A 26,330-nucleotide genomic window follows, 5' to 3' on the forward strand; every position below is an offset into this window, starting at 1 on the left:
TGACAGCAGAATATAGTTATAACGGTCTACAGTGAAAAGGAGATTACCAATTAAGCTTTCTATCTCTTAATCGGCTTTAGAACAAAAAATTGACCCGGGATTACTGTGATGTAATGGGCACGCGTCTTGAATTAAAGATTGAGTTGAGGTTAGCAACATGATCGTGAAGAAACTAAAAATGTCTGGATGCAATATATTGTAGAACATAGGAAAGGGTGGAAAATGCAGAGCATTACATAAGACCTGTTGGTCATACAACTGAGTTCTAATCTACGGTGATTGACAAGTATGACAACACCTGTTATTGGGTAAACACCCGAATGGTCACGCACAAATCATTGTTCATCATCTTCACAAGGACTCCTATTATTGAATTGAATTGAATACAACTCCATCTAATTCTGTAATATCACTATCATCATTAGGCCTAACAAAAAAAATGTTGTATTGCCCTTTGCGACCGACCCCAAAATCTTGAAATCTACGGTCTGCTTTTTTTATTTTATTTTTTTTAAACTGTTTTTTAGAGAGAAAAAATGTATCAAAGCATTCAAAACTAAAAAATATCAGCCCAAAGAGGGAGTAAAAAAAGTTGTTAAAAAGTTTGTTTTGTTTAAAGAAAGATTTCCGACCGACCGACCCATGTTTTGGCACCTAAAGGGCAATACAAATTCTTTCTTTTTTTGGCCTTATTGTTACTACTACTAATGCCAGTACTAGATTTAGTACTAGTACTATCGCTATCGTTATTACTATTACTATTACTGTTACTATCACTATTACTATCCCTATTACTATTACAAGTAAAAGTACTATATAGTATTAGTACTATTTCTACTGCTATTACTATTACTACATGTGTTACTATTACTATTACTATTACTGTGACTTTTACTATGACTATATTGTTACTGTTCCTGTAGTTGTTGTTGTTATTATTGTTATTGACATTATTATCATTATCATTAAATTGTTTCAAGCAAAAATTATTTTAACGGGTCGGGATTAATGCACCTGCGTGGCACGAAGCTTGAAATAGCAAAATAAGTAATAACTTAAACTGAATACTGACACTGGTAATGAGATATTAAAGATCAAAACAAGTGATAGGTAATACTGAAAACTTAACAGGCAATGATAGATACACATCATGATCGAGATGTAACCTGGGGTCATTTTGCTGTCACAAGCTTCGTGCCATGCAGGTGCATATATTTTAATCCCGACCCGTTATATTCTTGCACATTTAGTTACGTCGAAAAATACGCCCCTCTTTTTGTCCTTGCACTACAGGTGGGCTGTGAGCTTTGTTCAAGCTCTTTAGCGACTCAAATCGAAAGATCGATCTATTAGCTGCTTTTTAAAACGAAACAAGAGGTCTTTCTAGATCAATAGTCGTAAAAGACTTGCTCTTGAAACCATCGATTTAAACGGTTAGGGGCAGAGAAACAATGTTCCTTATTTTCTTACAGTCTTGGCAATTGAGCTTGGATGAGTAAAAAATTACCATTAAAGATTAATCTTATTGTCATTCCAATAATCCTTTGCTACCTCAGTAACAGTAAGATTGGAGCTTTCTTCTGGGATTTCTTCTTGTTGCTGAATAAAAACGCGATTCTAAGTAATCGTACAGTTTTGCTGCAAGTTTTGGAGAAAAAGAGATATAGATATGAACATAACGAAGAAATTTTGGCGCGGCCAACAGGTCCAACGTGAAAATGTACAATCTCCTGAATACTTTTATTACAGTAACTATGGTTTCGGGTTTCTTTAGCAATTAGCAGCCAATTGGAATACAAATGATATGGCAATATTATTGTAGACATAGAAAAACAGGTAATTTCACTACAGATATAGGCCTATATATTTGGTAATGCACGCAGTGATGGATTTATAAGGGCCACAGGGGTATGCAAAATCGAGGCAAAGAGAGGAGGAGGAGGAGGAATAAGGCTTTTATGTTTTGTCTGCTAGCTCGTCAGATTTTTGTTTTAGCCAAACATGATAACCGTTTTTCTGACCTTTGCCCCCCCCCCCCCGGCCAACACCCTCCCGCTAAAGAATTCTGCATCTTCCTCTGAAACGACAGAGCGACATACATTCAGATAGTTTGTTTACATGTGTCATAGCCGCTGGAAAATAATGTTTGCGTCTTTCTTTTAATCTTCCTTTAAAACTGGGCTGGTGTAAACCCTATTGTGTACGCCACTCGAAGCGATATAGATTTATAGACCAGAGAGCGCTTCACACTTATTGGGCACGTACAGTGTGTTTAGACAGCTGAAATATATCGCCCTTCATTTAATTTCATCATGAATATACAGACCGGAATGCTCACAATAATTTCCTATATTTTTAACCAAGATTCTACAGTGGATTTTGTTTTATGTTCCCCAAACCATCCCGAAACATCTTTAATCTAATAGAAGAACATCTGTGTAATAATAATAATAATAATAATAAAAAACGTTTCAAGATAACGTTAATCATGCACAAGAGGAATCAAAACAATTAACTCAGATCTATTTTCTTCATAAAATTGAACAGCAGTAGTCAGATAATAAAACTCAGGAAACTATATTTTTTCTGCAATTATTTGCAAAATTAATCCTTAATTTAAAAAAATGATACAAAATTAACATACAAACCGGTGATGTGAACTCTTTTTTTTAATTTTTTTATCGGCCATTCTGCATTCAGTATACTCTTGTATACTTATAATTAATGATCCATAATTATATATGTGATTTGATCTAAGGCAATATTCATTTTAAAAAAAGGAACAATCAATGTTTTATTTATTGCTTTTAATCATATTCCATGCACAATAATAACAATAGTTTAAAGGGTTAACTGAGGAATATTCGGAAAAAGATAAATAATAGGCCTAATGGTAATAACATGTTCCTATTTACCCACAGTAGTCTCATCTATATCAATAATGTTCTCCCTAAAGTCTAAGCAATTAAGCTTGAAATTAATGGCGTTCCATCGTCCTTGGATTTAAACCCCGGCTTTAGCCTGGCCTACATTCACACAGTTGCAAATACAGATATATTACATAATGTACATTATACCGATCACCAAAATATGTTTGCTCTTGATGTAAGAGGTTCAATGAAAATGTATTCAAAATAAGAGCTTCAAATATTACTTCTAAAAAGAGATATTGCAATCTAAATACAATCTTAGTAACAGTAAAAGTACGTCTTGTCGAGGAGACACACGCATACGTACTCGCATATATGATTAACCAAAGTCCGCTTTTTATTATTTTTTGAAGGATATTTTTATTTATTCTAGCTACACACAAGTTATTTCTCAGGTGATTGGTACAGTTTAAGCGTTTCAAACAAGAGTGTCCCAACTGTGCAACAAAATTCATTGTCATTATATCTTCGTCTGAACAGCTTTAAAATGCTGAAGCTCTTACCTCAATGAAAAAGAGAACGCATCTCGTGCATTCTTAAGAACTGAGCCAAATCAATAATCTACTAGAGAACTTTTATTTCGGTTGTCCCAAAAGACTGAAAAGAGAAGAAGAAGATAGACGTTGATGGGCATGAATGATCGGTGGTGGTAAGGGTGGAAGATAAGATGGTAGAGATGCCCATTTCAACAAAAAAGGGAATGCAGTGCGAGCTTACAAGAAATTAAAGATATACTGTCTATCATTTTCACGTAGTTGAAATATTCATTAATTAAGCTAAAAGAATAAAAGTAAAACATCCCTGAAATGATAAAAAAAAAAATATTGATGTTCAGGATGGAAAAGGGATATAAATTTCATTTTCAACAAAAAACTCTAGTAGGCCATCTTACCAATGAACGTGAAATCCTATAGATGTGATAATGAACAAATGATTAATGCATGTTTTAAAGGTACTCTACTCTATTTTATCGTCACCCATGTCATTTTGGCGCCGCCTCTATTTGGGCTCTCTTTCCAACATGTTATTCGAGAAGTTACGAAGTTCCTTTAAATAACAGAGTTTCTTTCCCGGCAGGCGCTCCCGTTATTTCAGTCACTGTCTTATTTTCGATTGTTTGCGTTTTGTTTGTGTGCTCGAAGTATTAGAGGACGCTTCGATTTATCAAACGGGGGAAGGGTCTTCTTCAGATACTGCCTTTTGTTTTGTTTAATCTGCAGAGTCCCCTTTTCCCGTTTGTTCGTTCCTCATGAGGGTCCTCGTATAAGGGATTTGTCCCCTGCGCTGACTGGCCGAACCAAAGAGTTACTGATCTTTGGCCAAACAAGGCATTTGGGTAACTAGCTTATGAATGGGTCGTGTTCTGAAGTGTGATGTGTGTCGAGAAGGCAACGACTGACTAGAGATGAGATATAGCAGGGTTTTTTTTGGTTACGCTTCAATTTACCAGAATTTCAACAGTCTTCAATTTATTTTTAATTTTATGGTGGAGTGATTTTATATGCTTTCTCGATTATGGAATGATTCCGAATTGACTATCCTCACGCGTTGGTCCTTGTGTATAAAGACTCATCATTGTCATGGTCGGAAAGGCTTAAATGAGAAAACCTTTAATGGAATTCTACGCAAATGTGCTACAAATATCTGTAATAACCTTTTCGAGAATGACTCGACAGGGATGTAGTCTTCGTCCTTTGGCACCTAGCCATTGTTTGTTATACTCCATGGTTTGATGTGAAGGCAAGGCTGGCTAACATGTCAGTGGAACCCGTGATGAGTCAACCGTGGGACGTGTTGCCACCGAACGCGACGCGGGTCGTCAGCCGGGAGAGCAGTGAGCGGCAAGCGTGGAGTGAGTCGCCGTCAGATCGGACTCAACTTCTCACCGAGGTAGGTCGAAGCTCCTCAAAGGACCCAGTCAACGAAATGGTGCACGACGACCGTGGTGACAAGAAAAAGACAAGAACGGACTTCCAGTCGAATGAGGGAAGAAATCCCGAACACATTTTGCCGAATGAGGCAACGACTGGAAACGAGTATAAAGATGCACATCTGAAACCAAAGATTAAAGTGCCAGATAATTCAAATGGAAGTGTTAAGCCGATCACGGCTTCATCCCAACACGACGGGGAGGATATACTATCAAGAGAAGAGATGAGCAGAAGAGAGTCGACAAACTATCTTGACTTGATAGATGATTCCAACTTCGTTCCCATGCCGGGCATCCAGAGGAGAGAATCTAAAGAGGCCGTTCAACTTGATGAATTCGCTTCGGCATCAGATATGTCTACCGTTCCGACGTCAGCCGGAGGTTTCTGGACTTCCATCAAGGCCGTGAATATTTTAAAATCATCAGTCAAGTTAAGAGAGAAAAACAAGCGAAGAAATAAAAAGGTGTCTGCACAACGCGTTGATTCTTTCTTGGAGAAATTCACCACGAGGCGAGCTGATCTGTCCAATTATCCCGAGGACGAGAACGCCAAATCCGAGGTTGTTGAAGACGAGGATGATGACGAGGAAGAGAAAACGAAAACCATCGTTGACCCGGATGGCGATTTCCTAATGTATTGGTTGACGGTGGTCAGCATCGTGGTCATGTATAACCTTTGGGTGTTGATCGCCCGGGAAGCCTGGCCTGAGCTCCAAGAGAAAGGCCGCATCACGTGGTTCGTCATTGACTACTTCTGTGATTTCATCTACATTCTGGACATCGTGGTCCAGTCCCGAACCGCATACTTGGAGCAGGGTCTCCTTGTCCTAGACGGCAAGAAACTCTTCAGACATTACCTAAGATCATGGCAGTGCATAGTCGATTTCCTCTCCCTCCTCCCCACCGATCTCTTCTACCTCCTTGATACCAACCGCCTGCACTCAATCGTGAGATGTCCAAGGTTCCTTCGGGTTTACAGGTTTCAGTTCTGGTACATGAAAGTGGAGACGAGGACTCAGTTCCCAAATACATTCCGCGTCATCAACCTCACCCATGTACTTCTTTTGCTTCTCCACTGGGCTGGAGCAGCCTATTTTCTCATTTGCGAAGCCATTGGTTATACTTCGGAAACGGACGATTGGGTGTACGCAGGACCTGTTGGAAGAAATGCCACCTTGCCTCATAAATACCTTGCTTCCTTTTACTGGTCGACATTGACTCTGACCACCATCGGCGACCTCCCTGCTCCCGACAACGAAATCGAGTGAGTAGAAAATGTTGACTCAATATAATGTCACACAATTGTTTCTTTTTCTTCTTATCGGTCTTTGACACATCTCATCATAAAATCCGTTACACGGTGATGTTAATGTAACATTTTTAGAAAATTAAAGTTGAATATAAATTCTAAACAAGAAAACAAAAGGATATGTAGAAATGTTTAATTTATTTTTTCCTGATTACTCATTTATAATACAAACTAAAGATAATACGATCTTTTAGAAATATGTTAGAATCAATTAAGTAGGACCTGCACACTCAAAACTATAACAGGTGCAGTAGGTACATGTATACGAACTAAAACTGACTTAATTGTCGATGTAATGCATAATCAAACTTGCTTTAAATTATATAGGAGCTTTTCTGATTAGTCGAACAAGAACTATAATTATCATCCTGCATATGAGTTAATTACAAAATCGTATAAACATACCGTCAATTGACTTAATAACAAAATAATAATCTATGAGTAGAATCCTGCAATTCCGTATAGCCTGTGACTTATTGAATCACATCCTGAAATAAAAATAAATTTTGAATATGGAGAAAAGGTAATCACGACTTACAATGTTTATTTTTTAATGGAATTTCTCTAGGTTGAAACGAAGATATATATTGAACGGATTCAATTTGTCTTCAGATTGAAATACTGAAAATTTTAAAAGAAAGAAAGGAAATTCATAACGCTAGCTGGGCAAAATAGAATTAAGACGAGTGAGGTGTTTAATGGTAGTGTGTTTGTCCCCCTCCCTTAGATAAATGCGAGAAAAGATGCATCAATGTAAACTATACTGTCAGTGAGGCATGTAGGTCTTCTTACCATTTAAAAAATATCTTTGTATCTATCAGCCATTTTATTACATGATAAGGTCTTGAATAGAGTAGCCCTAATACAAGAAATATATGCAATGATTAAGTTTTGTTTCTCTCAAAGGGCCAGCCTCACACGCATTTGCTTTTCCACAAGTACTTTCCATTCCATACTGTATTTTGTATTATTGTTTATATATTTTTTATGGTTATGGTTAATTGAGATATTTTGAATCTTGAAAATATCTTGAATGCATTTGCGAATAGGTTTCAATGACATGAATACTCTGTCTTGTCTGTGAAGTGACGGGTCAACGACGATGACGAAATTAAAGTTACATTTCTATGTGACTGAACCGTCTGACCGTGTGTCATTAGGTTTCCACAGGTGTATATTAATCAGATACGTCTGTAACCATCCGAATTCGTGTTGATGAGTGATGTTTTTCTTTCGCTTTTCCGAACACTTCTTCATTTGGGAAGCGTTTCATGAAACCGTCATAATTACAAGTTCACCGATATCCAATTGAAAGGCGTGTTAAACTTGATACACGCATTTAAATGGGATGTCAGTGAACTTGTTCTTATGACGGTTTCGTGAGACGCTACCCAGGTTATCTTCTATGTCCATGATATATACATATACTCTCTCAAGGACAAGGTCTCTGTAGCCTTTGATCTTTTTGATCATCAAAATATATAAGGAATTGACTCAGTCTTGCCAGAATTCACTTGCTCTGCACACACTCATGTGCATGGGGGACTACACAAAATGTGACATGAATGTTTGGTCCAGTTTTTATTTCTTGTCATATGTTGCAGATGTCATCGTCTGAAGAGTAATTACGAGCAGGAAACTTTTCTACCATGATATTATTCCGATTGATATGATAAGGACGAGAAAGTTCACAAATGATTATTCTTTTACGTCATCTGGGCGTAGCCTTCTCTTTAAAGGTACTTTGTCCCATTTGCAGGCCCAAAAAATGAAAAAGTTAAATTCCAACTGCATTTGAAAGATAATACTAATTTAGAACTTCCCTAAAAAAGATGGGGCTTGAAAATGTCTTCAAGTGGGAAAATAACGACTATTAGTTGTCAAATCGACTTTAGGGCTATAGAGCCCAAAAGTAATAGTCTTGATTTTCAGACAATTTTACCGAATGGTCATACGTTTTATGCTGCGCAAAGATTCAATCAGTTTAATCTTGGCCATCACAGGAAGTAGGTTATTGATGTAGACAAATGCTCATGTACTCTTTACAACTCTTTTCATGTATGTTATTACCAAAGAAGAAAAAAAGCCAGTCAGTCACTCAATAGTGTCTGACAGTGAAGTCTAGCAAGTAAACGGGTTTCCCTGCATAATTTGAACATGAGGACACTGCTTACGTTTAAATTTCACAGATAGGACATACATGTCATATTCAAAATTCCTGCAAAGTTATACAGCATTTGAGGTTGGCCGCAAAAGGGACATAGTACCTTTAAGACCTGACATCTTCTGCTTCTATGGAAGGAAGCCGTTGTTAATTGATCAATTAATTACTTCCAGGCATGGAGCTCATGTCGACCTTGCACGATTTCTTTATGTGATTGAATCAACAATATTCTCCCTGTAGACAATGTCTTGGCTTTACATGCTGTCTTCTTGCGTTGAGAGCCAGATAAGGGCGTTAATGCCTCAGTCCTTCCGCAAAACCTTCTCCAGACACACCGATTTGGGGCCATTTATGGGTAATTAAAATTATGTTGTACGACTCTTGCTTCTGGGACAATATTGCTCAACGTCGATTTCCTATACAAACTAACCGAATTCTCGACTTCAACCCTGGACTCAAAACCTAACCCTAATTATAATCCTAAAACCTTGCTGCAACCCTACACTGTAACTTGAAATAAAATGAAATAAAGCCCATAGCGCTTTGTCTCAGGAGCAAATGTCATGTCTTCATTTTCGGTCGATCTGAACATTGTCGATCTGGTGTCGGTCTCGTAAATGTGACTGTAGTATTAGTATTTAACACACTTCTTACTCTTAAACGTATGGTCAGTTGCCAAGAAGAGAGTATACAAATAAACAATCTCAGGAAATTGAAACTAAATGACGTCTACTTTATGCTAATTGTATAGTAATTGAGTTAGCACCCTTCCGGCTTTTAACATGTGATCAGTAACCAAGGAAAGAGCTCTTCATGAAAACTAAAATAAATTGCGTCTGCTTAGTGTTGAGAGCCAGAAGAGCGTAAACTGTGTTAAATTATTTGATTTAACGCCCTTTTCAATTTTAACATATGATCTGTTGCCAAAAAGAGAATATACACTCATTAAACATTTTCTCGGAAGAGAAACAAAAACCTGTTTAAAACCCTTGATGAGGTTCGTCTGGCTGCTCTGCTGGCGATGACGAAATCAGTAACGAAGAAAATTCTCAGCCAGAAAAACAAACAACAATTTTCACATCTTTACACTGTTGTCTACTTGTCAAATTTAAAAGAGGCCAATTTTCTTTGTGTATACTGTAGGTATGTCGGGTTTTTGTTTTAAAGGAAGAGCAGGAGTCGGTTGTGCCCCCTTCCTTCTCCCATATTCCGCCACTTATCCAAATCATTGTTTAAAGATAGACTTGAGGTTCTGGTAAAAAGAAGAAGACAAAAATTCTCACGGAATCAAACGAAACTTACACTGAATGTTCAAGATTACAAATAAATGTCATTTGCCAAACAATTTTGGTAGGAAATGTATACTGGCTGAGTAATGCGCAAAGAGCCAAAGACAGATAAGGAAATCGAGGTAAATCGGGGCCCGACACCATGTGTAGTCCCATTTACATCTTTCTGTGTACAGTGCCTATTACTTTACCAAGACTGGGCCAAATTTAATATGATGTTGACGACTCCAGAACCTTGCAGTACACGCCAATACTTACATGCTACATGATCAACTTTTTTTTATTCTTTCCACACCTTTTCTTATACAATGCAATCGCAGGACCAGAACTCAACTTTATCTTTAATTCATGTCTGGAAATATTTTTCTTGTATGATAACATTTTGCTTACAAAAATTAGTGTCAAAGCTCATTTTTAAGTCTTCATTTAAAGATGGTATTTCAGTTCACAACATTTAAAAAACATTGGTGTTTCAATTCATATTCCAACGAAATGGAAACGATTATGATAGCGTTTGTATTTCTATTTGTAAATCACTCGTACGGAATGTTCTGTGTCTGTTTTATTACAAAATTATATACAAATAATATTAAACTCGTGTCATGTCGAGTGTACCATAATTCATGCACCTTTTACCTAATTTCATGACCTTCCTAATGTCTGATTCTATCTTTTATTTGGATATTTATTTGGATGTCAATTACAGTAACTAATTCGTTGCTAAGCATAAGTAAACAATCTATGTTAGATTCGATTGTGGTAGCTCTGATCAATGTATATGAACTAGATAACCCAGTTTAAACATTTGATTCGCAAATTACCGACCAAAGTTCGCCATTTAGTCGTATTGGCCTTACCAAGATGACATTCCAATACTGAGGTGAATCATTAAAATTCGGCTCAGATTCATAATGACTTCTAGTCACCTTATTACATCGACGACTACGATTATTAGTATATTTGCCAGGTTGCAACGGGTCATACCATTAAACAAAATAAGCTTCAAAATAATATCAATTTTCAACTGCAGTATTATATCTCAACTATATTATATCTAAACTACATGAAAGATGTTACAAGTTCGGGTTTATACCATCACACTGACTTGACAGGTTCTCCCAGTAAGTTCTTTTCCCCATGATATTAGAGAGCTCCTGCCTGTCTTTATAAACATGTCTCATTAAAAAAATCGTGTAACTTATACTTAGCAGCTACAATAAACACTTCTAACAAACATTACAATCTCAGCCATAAACATAAAAGGTAACAAGCAGATTTAGAAAATACCAATAATTACACCAATAACATTCCTGTGAAAGAGAGATAATTCATGATGAACTATCATCTTCATGGTTGTTTATACCACGCTCGCAAAGACTTTCGATAAATAGACATAATAAGCACTTTGTCAATCACATTTTGAAATGTGCGAACGTTACATTATGTAATCCAATTCTGATTTCTATGCAGTATACACTTGTTTTTTCGAATTGCCCTCGAATTGATATTTCAATAAATCTTTGTAATCGTTTTTTAATTTACAACATTATCAATTTCAGAATTTGATGAGAACTTTCCATGCCACCGAAAATGCATTCGATTATATTTAACGACGATTCTCCTAGAGCGTTTTGCAAAATGAACCAGAGTAAATAACGAATTTCTGCCGTAGAGTTTCGATTAAAATGAGGATGAGCTGTCGATCTTTCTCCTTAATCCATTCAATGACGATTTAACGATTTTTTATTATATTTGAATCAAGATGGGAAGGGAGTGTATAAAATGCAATATATTGATGGTTAGAGAAGGTGATAGAACGCCACTCAATGAATTCAGATCCGCTCCTCCAATTATCGATTCATTTATTAAGTGTTTAGGGTTGCACTATTGATGACGTCATTCTTCCCCCGTGACGTCCCATATAATTATTCCCTTCTTCGAAACCTCACTCTAAGAACTCAAAAGCTAAATCAACATTTGAAAAGGCAAACAAGGCCTAGAAGTGACAACATTTTCAAAATGATAAATCAATATTTTTGACGTGCTGGATTTGGCACTATGAAGGTTGAATCCTGGGGGGTGCTTCACAAAGATCTTAAGTTGAACTTATCTCTAAGTTGGACTTAACAATTATGGACAGCCGTTAGCATCTTGGATTTTTTTGAATAAAATTTATTTTAAAAGGCATAAAATGTTGAATCAAATCATTCATATTTTCTATCATCAAGGAGATTTCATGTTATTGGTGTGAAATTTATGTAAATATTATGTAAATATATCTTAATTTTAAGGCTCTTATGTCAAATGGCTCTCCAAAATGTTAAAGTCCAACTGAGAGTTAAGTTTGACTCAGGATGAAACACCCCCAGCATTAAAGTGCAAATCTACTATTTGAAAATGTTATCACTCCTCAGCCATGTCAATCCTTTTAAATGATGATTTTAAGATTTAAATGTTATTATTAAATGGTGCTACGCTTCCCCTTAGAAGGGAAGGGTGTGACGTGATAACATTAATTTTGTTGAACTGAATTACGGTACTCCGTATGATGCAATTTATCTTTTATCAAATGTAATTTCCATTCAAATTTATGACCAACGATGTTGAACGAACCCACCCCCTCTTCCAAAGGGTAGACCTACTAGATTTACATAAAAGTATTCGAACAAGTTCGTTATTACATATCAATAATAATGAGATCATGCAAAGTTTAAGGTAGATAACAATTTAAAAAAACAAATATGTCAATACATTTGATTTAGACAAAAAGTAATAGGTAATCATTCGTATTGTTACACTCCCAAAACTTTTTTTCCTAAAGTGGAACCTTTAGTTTATTACATTAATCCAATGAAATTTTATGTTTATAAATGCATTCCTATTCGTAGATTTTATATTGACTGTCGTTTTATCTGAAGAAAAAAACCCCTATATATTCAGCCCTCCATGAAATCAGTCCAGTATTTAAACCAGCTATTCTACACGATCTTGCATGTATTAGCGCAATGTATGCAAACTGAATTTGCTTTTAACCTTCGTCAACAAATAAGTAAACAGATATATCACACTTAAATCTCATCTGTTCCTATGGCTTAAACCAGAGTTGACCACAAACGTCATGCACTCTAACGGCTGTGCAAATAAAACACAGACTTTTCCTCGTAACAACCACCACTTGTATATGTATCCCGAAAAGTAAACAGTGGCTTCGAGTTATCAAACGAATGACAGTGGAGTATTTGAATATTTTGCGCTTTAAAAAAACAAACAGTTTTCTCATAATCGGCGCAGGTTTAATTCCGAATTTCACCTGTAATTTAAGGGTTATTACATTATTTTTTTTCTTCAAATGATATCGATCACTCATGAATTTGGTAATTGATTTATTGCACACCAAAAACATTTCGAATTAGGTAATTAAACAAATTAGATTGACAGCTTTTCAATTACATGTATCACCATAGACATTTTAAAATTTACTAATACGAATTAAACATTGTACATTATTTGATTTTAAAAGTAATTATTGTTTACTCGACAACCATAAATGTTGAACCATTTTGTGAGGGATATCATGCTTAGGGTTTAATGCTATCTTCTTGACTGTCCCACTTTAATTTTTTTTCTAGACATTGTACACCGATGTCGATTAGAATGATATAAAAGAAGCGCAAGGTGTTTAATTATTTCAATCATTAACTGTCTTTATCTGTAAAAGCACAGCTGAAAAACAAATCCAAAAAAAAATAACAAACAAAATTAAAAGCAAAAACAAACACTCTTCTTTGATACAGTTCTTAGAATTATCATCCCAACCTGACCACGACCTTTATACCCCCCGTTCCTTAGTTACTCCTTTAACTTTTCAATAGGGTTTGAAAGCAGGAATATTACGTAACAATGGTCTCCTAGACTGGTCCTCATTGTCATGTAACAGTACCTGAACTATACAGGCTTCAATGTAATTGATTTTCTACTTTTATGAATTCTGCCCATTTAGCGAGAGAGGAGGAGGAGGGGGGGGGGGGGGTTCTTTCTTTCTCGACGAAGAATCGCAAAAATCGACCGCTTTTTAAGAGGAGCAATTAGGCGCCTTTTATAAAGAATTATTTCTAAACCGAGATAACACTTCGCTATTTGTGAACTTAACAGTTCGTACATTTGAGACCTTTTCACAGATTATCCGTCAAAAGGAAACGTCTTAATAGCCACGCAGAAGCCCATTTGTATGATTTTGTTGTTTTCATACTGCTTCTGCATGAGGGATATTGCTTGGAGCTAACGTTATTCTTAGCCGCAAAACTGGGTATTTTTTAATGGGATTTCTGGAATTAAATTACTTCAAATGTACTCCCATATTGATAGATCGACCTACAACGATATTATTCACACAATTCAGAGTCATTAGTATGATAAGAGTAAACTTGAAAATCATTTCAATTGTTTTAGTTTATTAGTAACGCAATGTACAAGAAATTAATAATACTATATGACCCCCCAAAAAAAGGATTATGTGGAGGTGAATAATAACTTGAACTTGAACTCGAACTTCAAAGTACTAGTACGTAACAACATGTAGACACCCAAAAACCATAATTTGGGCAACCAAAACCTCATATTCTATTCGTTATACCTCTTTGAATTTGTATTTAAATTTACGTTCACAATGATAGATTCATGCAATGCCATTTACTTTCTCTTTCACAAGAGACGACGCCGCCCCCTCCACTGAAAAAAACGGACAAATTTTTATTCTAAAGTAGGAGAGACTTGAAGACCATCGTGAGCCTAATTTACATGTATATTGAATAATATTTTCAAGAATATAGCTAATCATTTATCAAACAAATTAACCGCAACAGGACAGCTTAATGTGTATTTTCTTTATATCATTGTAAGAACATTGCAAGTATTAATAATACATACATAAATTGTTTAAGAAATGTATACAAGTATCCATGCGTAGCTCAGCTTCGATTTGCTTAGGACTCTTACTTGCCCATCCACAGACAATCAATATTTACTAAATGCTTGAGGCATGGATATTGGCTGAAAGAGAAGTCCTTTTAATCTTAGGTTAAGCCCTCTCGAAACATCAAGTGTAATCGTCTTGCAAGAACAAGAATTGAAACAAACGAAATTCTCCCGATGCTACTCGTACCGCTGGCACTGGTAGAAAAATGAATTTCAGAACGAACAGATTTTTCCAATTATTATCATTTTGTAATTTAGAAGAGTTTAGTTTTCAACAAGAAGGTGAATGTACATTATATTGCTTTCCATCATATCGGGTACCTGATTCGTGATTTCTTAACTTATGTGGTCAACAATTGGCGACATCAGTATATACAAAGTACTTACATTTCCAATTTACATGTAAGAGAGAAGGAAAGAAGGGAAAGGGAAAGAGGAGAGAAAGGGAAAAAAGAAGAGGAAGAAGAAAAGAAAAGAGGGAAGATGTAGATCGGGGGGGGGGGCAAAAGGACTTGCCTCCCAGGCTGTTGCCCCCCCCCCCAATCAAAAAATAAAAAAGAAGGAAGGAAAGGGAAAGAAAAAAGGAAAAGAGGAGATACAAGAAAGGAAAAAAGAGGAAGAAGAAAAGGAAAGAAAGGGGATAACGACACAACAAATCGTCTTCTTTCTCTAATGATTTAATGAAACGTAAGCTTCCGCTTAGCGCGGGTGGGGGAAAACTCAATACAGACGAGGATTATTTTTTGGGAACGGTACAACAAATCGTCTTCTTTCTCTAATAATTTATTGAAATGTCAAACCTTCCGCGTTTCGCGGAGGAGGGAGGGGGAAACTCGCCCCTCCCTGCACCCACCCACCCCAAATACGTCACTGCTGGTCACCATTACGAACCAATATTTGGCTCGCATAATTTCAAATTTTGCCCCCCCCCCCCTGAGAAATCCTGGATCCGCGCCTGATGTATATACAACGGCAACAGTTTCAATATAAAATGTAAGTTCTTCTTACTTAAATCATTAGTCTGGAAACAATTATTTGCCCATTGTTGTGTATTGTATTACATTTTCACTGACAATGAATTCACATTGTAATGCAATTTTCAAGTTTCCCAGGCTTATTTAGGAGAACAGAAGATTGATATTGTTTAGTTGTACGATAACATCACTCAGTTTGATTTGATTTGATTGGAGATATATCTCATTAAAAACAGAGTAAAGGCTATACAGTTTCAAACAAACCTACACCATTACATTTCAAGCTCACTCACACATGATTTATTGCGACACTTTCAAGGCTACTTATTATTTCAAGTTCATGTATATACAAAGGGCAACAGCTTCAATATTAAACGTAATTAAATCAATGGTCTGGAAAATGTTAATGCCCATTGTTGTATATTATACAACATTTTCCATAACGATGAATATACGTTGTATAATGCAATTTTCAGGAAAACCATACTTGTCATTACTGTTATATTTGTTATATGATACTAAAGCAAATCGTTTCGCTTATCGATAAGATAAATCAATGTGAAGTACGTGTCAAATAATGAAATCATTACGTGCTATTTTTAACCGGACTAGACATTTGAAACGTTTAAAAAATGTATACACTATTGACAGCAAGCAAGTTTTTTAAACAAAGAATTCAGAAATTGAACAACATTGCACATTTTAGTCTACACGGCATGCTCTACACACTTAGTTGGACTGTAAACAGTTGTCTTCTTAAGTCTTCCATATAAATATAAATTTAAAGGAGGTCAATAATCATTATGAAAACACCACTTTCGTAAGGTTGACACATCAATATATATTGTGCACACATGTATTAATGTGATAATATTTTTTCTTGGGGGGGGGGGCGGGAGGAGGGCAATCCAAAAAGGGACTGATATGTGAACATTAATATTGATAGGTCGCTTCACAAAAGGGGCATACATAGTCCTTTTTTGTGGATAGTTTTTGAGCAAAACACAAAATAGGTGGAAGGACGGGGTACGCGTCTTCCTTCAATTTTCTGAGGGGGATCGTCCCCCATGGATAATTTGAAAAAGTGCACACCAACAAAATGTAAAGCAAATACTGACTAAAGACTACAACACGCTTTAAGGCTCTGGTATGCCCAAGAGTACAGCGTTTAGACTAATAGAAATGCTAAAATCTTCTCGCTCGGTCGCTACGCTCCTTCGCATAATATCCTAAAAATATACAAGTAAATATTGAAGAAAATATGTATTCTGTTGGTATCACGTATGTACAAATTACGCTGTATGTTAACAAAAATGTGTTCCAAAAATGAATATTCAGCTTGCTCTTTTAAGAAGTCCCTTCCTGCTCAGTCAAACTAAAATTTACCTAGTCAATATTTACAACCCTTCGGACTGCACACTAGATATCGGCAAAGTAAAAGTGAAGCGTGAAAAAAGTATATTGCTTGTTTTTATGCTGTAGTTTTGCTAAAGAATGTAATTTTGTAACACAACAAAACTTCAAAAACCTGTGAGGGGTTTACATATAAGACTTATCATACAGCTTTATGGGGGTAGTCCCTTCCGTCACCTCCGCCACTTTCACTGGCGTACTAATGGGGGGGGGGCAGTAACCCCTCCCCCCAATACAATTTAAACATGGGTTATTTTTAATTTGATACCAGTGATTTACAAGTATTGCTAAAATGGCAGTATTTTTCCATGAGCTCCCGGGGGCTCTACCCCCGGGAACCCACCAAGGGCCCTAAGGCGGGCCCTGTTTGCTCATCTGGCCGTAATTAAATGCCTAAAGTCCTTGAGCTTTTGGGGGCTCTGCCCTCTGGACTCAACCAAGTGGCCTAAGGCGGGTCCCTAGATGCGTAATTTGGTGCCTAAAAGCCCTTCCGTTATGTATTTCTTATGTATTTCTTTGTCTTTCTTTCTCCATATCCTCTGCACTCTCCTTGGGCTTGGGGGAATTCAAATTCAAACGTGGTTTATTTCTAATTCCATAACGGTGGCTTACAAATAATGCTGAATTCTTTCCGAGATTTTTCCTCAGTTTTTAGTAAATTATACTTTTGTATGCGTTTGTTGGAAAATGACAAATTCCTAAATTTACAGCCAGGCAAGAAAAATGATTCTTGAGAAAAGTTAGGGCCCGGGGATCGGCTGGAATCGCAAGCCTCGAGCTCCCCCCCCCCCCCCCCCCCCTCCACTTTTTTTTTTGAAAAGGTAAAGTAAAGAGAAATAGAAATAAAGAGAGCAAGAAAGAAAGAATAGTTAACTAGCTGCTCATCTGACCGAAATTAAACGCCTAAAAACCCCTGAGCTTCCGGGGTTCCGTCCCTTGCACCCCGCCTAGGGCCCTAGACTCCCCTGGATGCTAATCTGACGGAAATGTAATGCCTAAAACCCCTGTTTTCTGGGGGCTTCGCCCGCTGGACCTCACGCCAATTAGTGTCCTGCCAGTGTCACAAATAAGGTATAAAAATATGTTCATCTGACCGTAATCAAATGCCTAAAACCCCTGAGCTTCTCGGGTCGGACAAGGTATCCAAATTTGTTTATCTGACCGCAGGCGCGTAGCCAGGGGGGGGGGGGGATAGGAAAAAAATAGAGAGGAGAGGAAAGGAAGAGGACGTAGGGAGAAAAAGGAGCAGACAAAAAACATCTTTGAAATTCAGACAAGAATTAAGAGTATAGAGAACGGTACAATGAATCGTCTTCTATCTCTAATAATTTAATGAAACGTCAAAGCTTCCGCGCTTCGCGGAGGGGGCTGAATTAAGACAAGGATTAAGAGTCGAGAACGATTCAACGAATTGTTTTCTTTCTCCAATGATTTAATGAAACGTAAAAGCTTCGCGCGAGACGGGGGGGGGGCTGAATTAAGACAAGGATTAAGAGTCGAGAACGGTACAACGAATCGTTTTCTTTCGTCAATGATTTAATGAAACGTAAAAGTTTCCGAGCTTCGCGCGGGAGGGGAAAATTGCATTCAAACGAGGATAATTTTCGAGAACGCTATAACGAATCGTCTTCTTTCAATAATAGTTTAATGAAACGTCAAAGCTTCCGCGCTGCGCGGAGGGGGGGGGGGCTGAATTAAGAGAAGGATTAAGAGTCGAGAACGGTACAACGAATTGTCTTCTTTCTCTAATACTTTAATGAAACGTCAAATATAGCTTCCGCGCTTTGCAGAGGAGGGAGGGGGGAAACTCGCCCCTCCCTACATCCCCCTGCATTACGTCACTGCTGGTCACCATTACGTACCAATATTTGGCTCGCATAATTTCAAATTTGGGCCCCCCCCCCCCCTAAGAAATCCTGGATCCGTGCTTGTCAGTAACACATTGTAGAGCCCATTGCCATAGCAATTATGTTGGGATTACGTAAGACTTTATAGTAATGATCGAACATTCGATGAGTGATAGCCAGTGCTATTGAAATGGCCATTGGTTTTCAAAAGTCCTTCGAACGTAATAATAAACGTTAGCCACATAATATTGGTTGCATCTTGATCATCCAGGTATAATTATGTTGAATAAATTTTTAGGTTTTGCTTTTTTCTTTCTTATTCCTCAGATACTTTGTGCAAATTGTTGGATATCTGGTAGGCATTTTCATATTCGCTACAGTTGTCGGTAAGTTCCCCAGTCCACACATTAAATTATGCTCATTCAATTCAACGGTAAATAAAGGGTTTCTATTTCTTGGACATTTCGAATCATATCTACACAAAAAGTAAGAGGCTATATTAATCCGTAAAGTGAGACATTATCCTCAATGAGAATGGTTATACAGTCAGATCGTATAGGTATAAAGCAATTGAAAATTAGCTATTCATCCAAGGTGCTTTTTCTGAAAACACTGCTTCAAATATTTTCATGAGGGTAGTTTGGAGAGCCAAACAAAGATACGATGGAATAGTACTCATAATATTCGGATTTTAATTTGTCTTACGGAAACGTAAATAAAAGCTTTCAGGATAGACAATGTTTGAATCAAGCACATAAATGATTGTTTTATTGTGTCTTTAATTTTCCCCATTGATCAACAGGGCAAGTCGGTGCTGTCATAGAGAATCGCAATGCAACCCGGATGGAATTCGAACGCCACGTGGTAAGTCAGAACGTGTTATTTGTTTACTTCTTATATTAATTTTTGTTTATTTTGGGGAGTTTTTTGCTGTTGTTTGGGTTAATGGTTGTCCAATTTATTTTTTGTTCTTTTCCGTTTGACAGGTTATGTAATAAAATTTAAAATTGGTAGTTATTGCAGCGGCGTTGTTAGACTATCAATTTAGCGCCCTCTAAACTAATTTGCCGACAAAGTCGCCGGTAAAAACTTACTACAACAACAAAAATTAAACAAATAGATGACTCGAGACGATGACAAATTAAGTTTAAGATGAGAAATTCTGTGGGTGCAGGTTTAAGAGTCGTGTTTTTTACCTCTGACATTTTCTTTTCCCGTTTTATAGGATCATGCCAAGAGATACATGCAAACAAACAACGTGCCTAGAGACGTTCAATTACGGATACTAAGATGGTATGACTACACATGGAAACGGTATGTATCATTATATTTATTTAAAGTTCGGAAGGGGAGAAGGGGAGAGTTATAAAGATAAGGGTTCATTAATGTTAGGCTATTTGTCGTAAATATTATTCCGTCATATTGTGAAGAACCGCAATGATGCACCGATGATATTTAGATGTGGATTCTTAGCATTTTTATGGCGAAAGAAAAAGACCTTTCATCGCTATTGCACTGTTTGCACGTCCATGATAATTATACATTTCGTATTCCGACAAAATTTGTCAGTTTGCAGCAAACACGCACACCTACACCCACACGCACACACGCACGCACGCATGCGCACTAACACACCAGCACACGACGGGTGTACTTAAAGCAAATCACAGTTTTAACATACTTTGATTTGTGCTCCATTTATTAATGTTATATGTTGCATCAATTCTTTATAGGCCCATTTTAGATTGAAGATTTGAAAACACAAATCGAATTGAGTTGAATTCTACTGCGACTGTCTCTCAACAAAATTGCTTCTCATTTAGAGATTTTTATAAAAATCCTTGTTCTTTTCCCAATAAATTTCAACAGTGGTGCTACACAAGGCCGAGGGGATGTCAACTCATTGGGTCTACTCCCCGACAAACATCGTACAGAACTCGCTCTCCATGTTAATCTACAAACTCTTAAAAGGGTAACTTTGTTCAAATATTAACAACTTAATTCTGACACTATCGAATGTTTCATGCGGTTATGACTACATCATCAGTCATATAAGTTCGTCCCAGTGTCCGTATATGTGAATTCCCTGTTAGTCACTTTCGGGATATTCCACTGAACGCCGTTCCTTCAAGTTGTAATGTGACATTGACTTTCTTATTTTTGAGATGATTAAAGCTGAAAATAATTCCCCAAGTTTCACTCGAAATTATTCGATTCCTTAAAGAAACATTCGTTCATGGACATTCGTGAGGCAGATTTATCATAAGCTGATCGAGAGACGACCCCGTGGAGGAAAATGTAAAACAGAAAAGAAAAAAGTTTCTTATGAATCTTACCCCAAACGATGCGATTCTGCAGGGCAGACAGGGCTAGCAAGGTCGCAGGGAATCCTGAAATAAAGTTCACGGAACACCCCCCCCCCCCCCCCCCTCCACCCTCCACAATCCTGGATCCGCTCCTGGATCAAGGGTCTATATTTTCTAGATGATAAACATTATTATCTTGAGGTAACTTTCTCTTTACAATAGACCTTTTCTTTAATATCATGAGACCCTAAAAACTGTCTATTGACCTTAATGACGTTCTTGGAAAATAAGCTAATTATTGTTAGCTTACACGGCTTAATTGTCACTGCAAGGTTGTAATATTTCTTAAGCTTTAAAATTCAATTTCAATTCAATTCAATTCAATTTATTTCTCCACACATGCAAAACATAGGAAAAAAATATATAAAATAAAATACATACATACAATACAATAATAGAACATGTACATCATATATAAAACGACTCCATATGGAGCAATGTATGTTTTACAAAGAAAAAATCAGCAAACGTGGTAGGGGTAGTCAAAAATCAAAAATGATTTTTCGAGGACTACCCCCAATGATACCACAACAACAATTATACAATTATATTATTTCAAGCTTGACGAATCAAATTGAATTGAGTCAAATCAAATCACCCCCTCTCCTAGGTGTCTATTCTGGAAGTCTGTCCTCCAGAGTTCCTTCACGATCTGGTCCTGAAGATGCATCTGTGTATCTTCACTCCGGGAGACTTGGTCTGTAGGAAAGGAGAGGTTGCCAGGGAGATGTTCATCATCTCCGACGGTCTCCTGCAAGTCATTGAGTGAGTTTTCACTGAATTACAATTATTTTATTTTATGTGAAATTCATTCACTGTGTAATATGTCTTGCCGGGTTTTACTGCAGTTTATTTATGTTTATATAACTATTTATGTTTTTACGCAATGTATAAAATTCTACAATTTAGCCATTACTAATGATATACTACTACTACTACTACTACTACTACTACTACTACTACTACTACTACTAATACTACTACTAATACTACTACTAATAATAATAATAACAATAGTAATAATGTTGTGTTATTACGTATAGTAGTTTCTTTTCCTACGCTATGTTGCAACTTACATTTCATATTTAATTTCATGCAAGCATTTTCTCATGTTTTTGATTGAGTTATGGAAATGAAATTATATGAGTTGGATTGAATTGAATGATAATAGCCCTAATGATAATAATAATGATGATGGAGAAAATAAATAATAACTGTTTAGATAGTATTGTAATGTGTCCATTCTTTTCCCCCCAAAATCACTTCTGTCCTTTAAATTTGTTTTACAGTAAGTCTGGAAGAGTGTTAGCTACGCTGAAATCAGGAGACTACTTTGGAGAGATTGGCATACTCGATCTGGAAGGCACAAGTAATAGGTAAAAAATAGGGCTATTCTGATTTATTTTATTCCAAGATAACTTCAACACCAAACAATTTCGCTTCTAAACACTACATATATTCAGAAAACTAGCCCCAAAACTATCCCTAGGATAGCGAGGTGGCTCAGTGGTAGAGCAATCCGTGACAGGGAGGACCCGGATTCGAAATCAAGTGGATTCTGTAGTGCCCTTTACTTATAGGCATTTAACCCTCATTACCAAGTCCATCGAAGAGTTAAAGCCGTTGGTCCCCTGGTTGCTTACTTTAATACAAGAGCACACGTGCTTTCTTAACAGTCAGATAAAATACACCGTCAAACCATCAACCATCAACTTGCGGTCGGTAAATGAATTACCACAGGCAACTAAATCCCCAAAACAATTAACCCAGAACAACTACCCGGTCAAAGACTTCAAGAACTAACCCAAAGGTTTATCCTATTCCCATGCATAATTCCGTAATTTCTTTTCTTTGTAAATTGAAACTGGAGAAGGATCATGCTTGACTTTTAGTTCAATCATTGACTTCCGATTTCCTCAAATAAGAACGAGCAGACATCACTTTCCCAATATTAAAACCCCAAATGCCCGATTCTTGTTTTGACAGACGAATGGCTGATGTACTTTCTGTTGGGTTCTCTGAGCTTTTCTCGCTATCTAAAGATGATATCCTGGGTGTGCTTAAAGACTACCCATCTGTAAAGGTGAGTAAAATAGCAAAAAAAATTAAAGGGTGTAGTGGTTAGATGTAGATTGGCTTTCCTGCACCTAATGTATACACATTCTCCACTCTCCAGAGAGCATGCCAGCCATAAGCCATTCTAACAGACGCCCACAATGCCTAGCCGAGTTCAATGACTTACGCACCCCCTCGAGTACCCATTTATTCTTAACTAAATGAGTACCCGGTTGGGCAAGATTGTTGAGACACCTCAGTGGAGATAATGATATAGAGATAATATATCATTTTCATGCCAGGGATCGAACCCAATGCCTTTACATCTCCCGCCAAGCCATCAAACCTCTCGACCACCACACCTCTAGGCTTTATATATTTACACAAGCAGAGACATGGTTATCCCCAATACAATATTAGAGGTGTCGAAGTCGAGTGGTTTAAGCACTTGACTTGAAATTCAAATTTCGTGGGTTCGATCCCCGACACACTGATATCTTTTAGGACGGCATTAATCTACATTTTGCCACTCCATACCCAGGAGAGAAATGGGGGACTTGATTGGGAATGTCTTTGTGTTAGTAATTGGCATATACCTGAACGGTGAACATATTGTAGGAATACTCTCCAGGGAGTGGAGATGGTGCACATTGTGTGTGAATGAATTCGAGGACCGGAGTAATAATAGATCTGTAAGGTGGTCGGAGATGGTATTTCGTATTGAGCGAGTTGTAAATCTAGATTATTATTATTACAAATAAAACAATCCTCTCCCTCATTATCTTTCATTCCCATTCCCATCTTTCATACCGTAATTGATGACAGACCGTGATCGAGAAAGAAGCAAGGAGAAGGCTCAAGACACAATCGATGAAGAAAGAACAATCAGACGACCACGACAACAAGAATGCCACGGATGTCGAGGAGGACATCGACCGTGTCAGTATCTCCTCAGAAATGAGGTAGGTCAATTTGATGTAGTTGTCATCCACTAGTTGGATAAATTGAGGGTATTCATCCTCCCCCTACTTCTATCTCTTTCTCTTTGTCTCTCTCTCTCTCTCTCTCTCTCTCTATCACACACACGCACATGCGCACACACGCCCACACACACCCATACACACCCCACACACACTATCTCGTTCCATTCTCTACTCTCTTATTCTCTCTCTCCGAGTCTCTTTTTCCATCGCTCTTTCCCCAGTATTATATCTTTTCTTGTTTTTCTTCTTCTGTCTAATGCAGTTATCAGAAACATGTTGATTTCTTTTGAGAGGCACACTTACGATAAACGCCTTTCATTATCCATGTTTTATTATCAAAAATCAAACGTTAACAATAAAATTTGTAAATGGATCACTTCAACAACTCACTGTCAACATTGCATTCTCCACCCCCACCCCTCACCTTGACCAATCCCTGCAGTAGTTTCAACTCTCCCATGGAAAACGGGAAGGACTCCACCAAGCAGGGATCTCAACAAGGTAACCAGACCAAGCGACACCGTGCGAGTATAATCTCGGCCCCCAACGTTCCGGTCAAGAAAAGGAAAGCGTCCATCCACTCGGGACCTCCCGATGTCGCCATGAAGGAGATAATGTCGATGGTTGAGAAAGTCGTGTCGGAGAAAATTGTAAGTTTTTACGATTTAACATTTTTGGGGGATGATATTTTTCATAAACAATTGACAATGCTCCATATTGCACTTAAGCATGTTAAGGACCACTCCATACTGAGAGCAATTGGTTGAAAACAGAAAAGAAACACACGACAGAAACAGTTTGGTAAAAAAAAATATTCTAAGAAAGTTACTGTGTTTAGAGTTCGAGAGCACTGTAACTATGAAAAAGAGGTTTGAATCAACGTATTGGTCATCTATTAAACTGTTAAGTAAAATTATTGATCACTACCCTTCCATATATAGTCAGTTGTACATGCTAACCAGTTATGGAGCTGCATTTTTAAAACATATAAACGCGTTTATTTATTAATTCAATATCAACGTTGATAATTATTATTATTATTGTTATAGTCCAATTAATTACTTTAGCGTCTCTATGCATGTATGTACCTGAGAAAAAGACAGAGTTTGTAATTTACCAAAGCACAGCTCTTTCAAATAAAGTTCATTTTTTTTGAAATAATTTAACTTAAAATACTATGACTAAATCAACCACATGAGATGGAATATAATAATCCAAAGTACATGGGCGGTGTGTGCAAAAGATCACGCTCCGTTACACTTCAATAAGAGGACATTGCAACAGGTAAAATTTCAAAAATATAAAATAAATAAAATGAATCCAATGTTGTGTATTTTTCTAAATTGTCCACAGAACTCTTTTGCCGAGAATGCTCGCCTGTTGAAAGAGACGAACGTGGATATTAGAGAGAGGTTCAGGCTACTCCAAAACGAGAACGAGAGCAAGACTGCAAAGATACAAGCTTTAGAAAAACGTATCAAAGAATTAGAGAACTAAAATGGTGTTTAAAGACCGTCACCACTACTGGGCAAGAAGGGATTAGACCTCACAGCGAGCCGTCGAGGTCACTGTGACAGGTTGCTATCTCATTAACTCAGCTCTCATTTAACATAAGAAAAAGAGGATCATGGGGGACCAACAGGCACCGATTGGGGAAGTTTTCTATATAGAGGGAGCAAGTAGCTACAAGTATGGCAGTGTGCCTTTAAGGTATGAGATTAAAATTACATACAGGTCTTTTACACCCTTTCGTGACAGTTGCCCACATTTGGTGAACATTTGGGTCAACATTTTTTCATTGAGAGTGCTACAAATCAGGCGCGGATCCAAAATTTCTTAGGGGAGGGGACCCAACTTTTTTTTTTTTTTTGCTCCCGAAAATTTTAAAATCGCGCCCCCCCCCTAACCTTGAGCGCCAGGGGGGGGGGGGGGGGCAACCTCCCAAAAATAAAAAAATCACGTGTTTTTACATGATTTTTTTTTCTCAAGGGGGGGGGGGCGGGCCCCCGACCCCCCCCCCCCCCCCCCTGGATCCGCCACTGCTACAAATTTCACAGAGTGTGTCCTTTTTAAAACTTATTTTGATGCCATGAATT

General features: G+C 37.3%; 1 protein-coding gene across 1 annotated transcript; it reads left to right on the forward strand.

Annotated features, from left to right (window-relative positions):
* Window positions 1-3,796: 3,796 nt before the first annotated feature.
* Window positions 3,797-25,737, forward strand: LOC583141 (cyclic nucleotide-gated cation channel alpha-3). The gene is made up of 11 exons (XM_011685909.2): window positions 3,797-6,124; window positions 19,158-19,216; window positions 19,633-19,694; window positions 20,056-20,144; window positions 20,700-20,802; window positions 21,807-21,961; window positions 22,486-22,572; window positions 23,183-23,279; window positions 24,077-24,213; window positions 24,677-24,884; window positions 25,588-25,737. The coding sequence occupies exons 1-11, from the start codon at window positions 4,686-4,688 to the stop codon at window positions 25,729-25,731; spliced, it is 2,580 nt and encodes an 859-aa protein (XP_011684211.2). The 5' UTR covers window positions 3,797-4,685; the 3' UTR covers window positions 25,732-25,737.
* Window positions 25,738-26,330: the final 593 nt, after the last annotated feature.

Source organism: Strongylocentrotus purpuratus, unplaced genomic scaffold (genome assembly GCF_000002235.5).
Source record: "Strongylocentrotus purpuratus isolate Spur 01 unplaced genomic scaffold, Spur_5.0 spur5_scaffold_2, whole genome shotgun sequence".
Lineage (NCBI taxonomy): Eukaryota > Metazoa > Echinodermata > Echinoidea > Camarodonta > Strongylocentrotidae > Strongylocentrotus > Strongylocentrotus purpuratus.

Bases quoted from the DNA above. Each gene is read 5' to 3' on its own strand.
- LOC583141 (XM_011685909.2), top strand. From the start codon at position 4,686: ATGTCAGTGGAACCCGTGATGAGTCAACCGTGGGACGTGTTGCCACCG. The intron at 19,217-19,632 runs GTAAGTTCCCCA...ATTGATCAACAG, and splicing joins CATATTCGCTACAGTTGTCG to GGCAAGTCGGTGCTGTCATA. The intron at 21,962-22,485 runs GTGAGTTTTCAC...TTTGTTTTACAG, and splicing joins GGTCTCCTGCAAGTCATTGA to TAAGTCTGGAAGAGTGTTAG.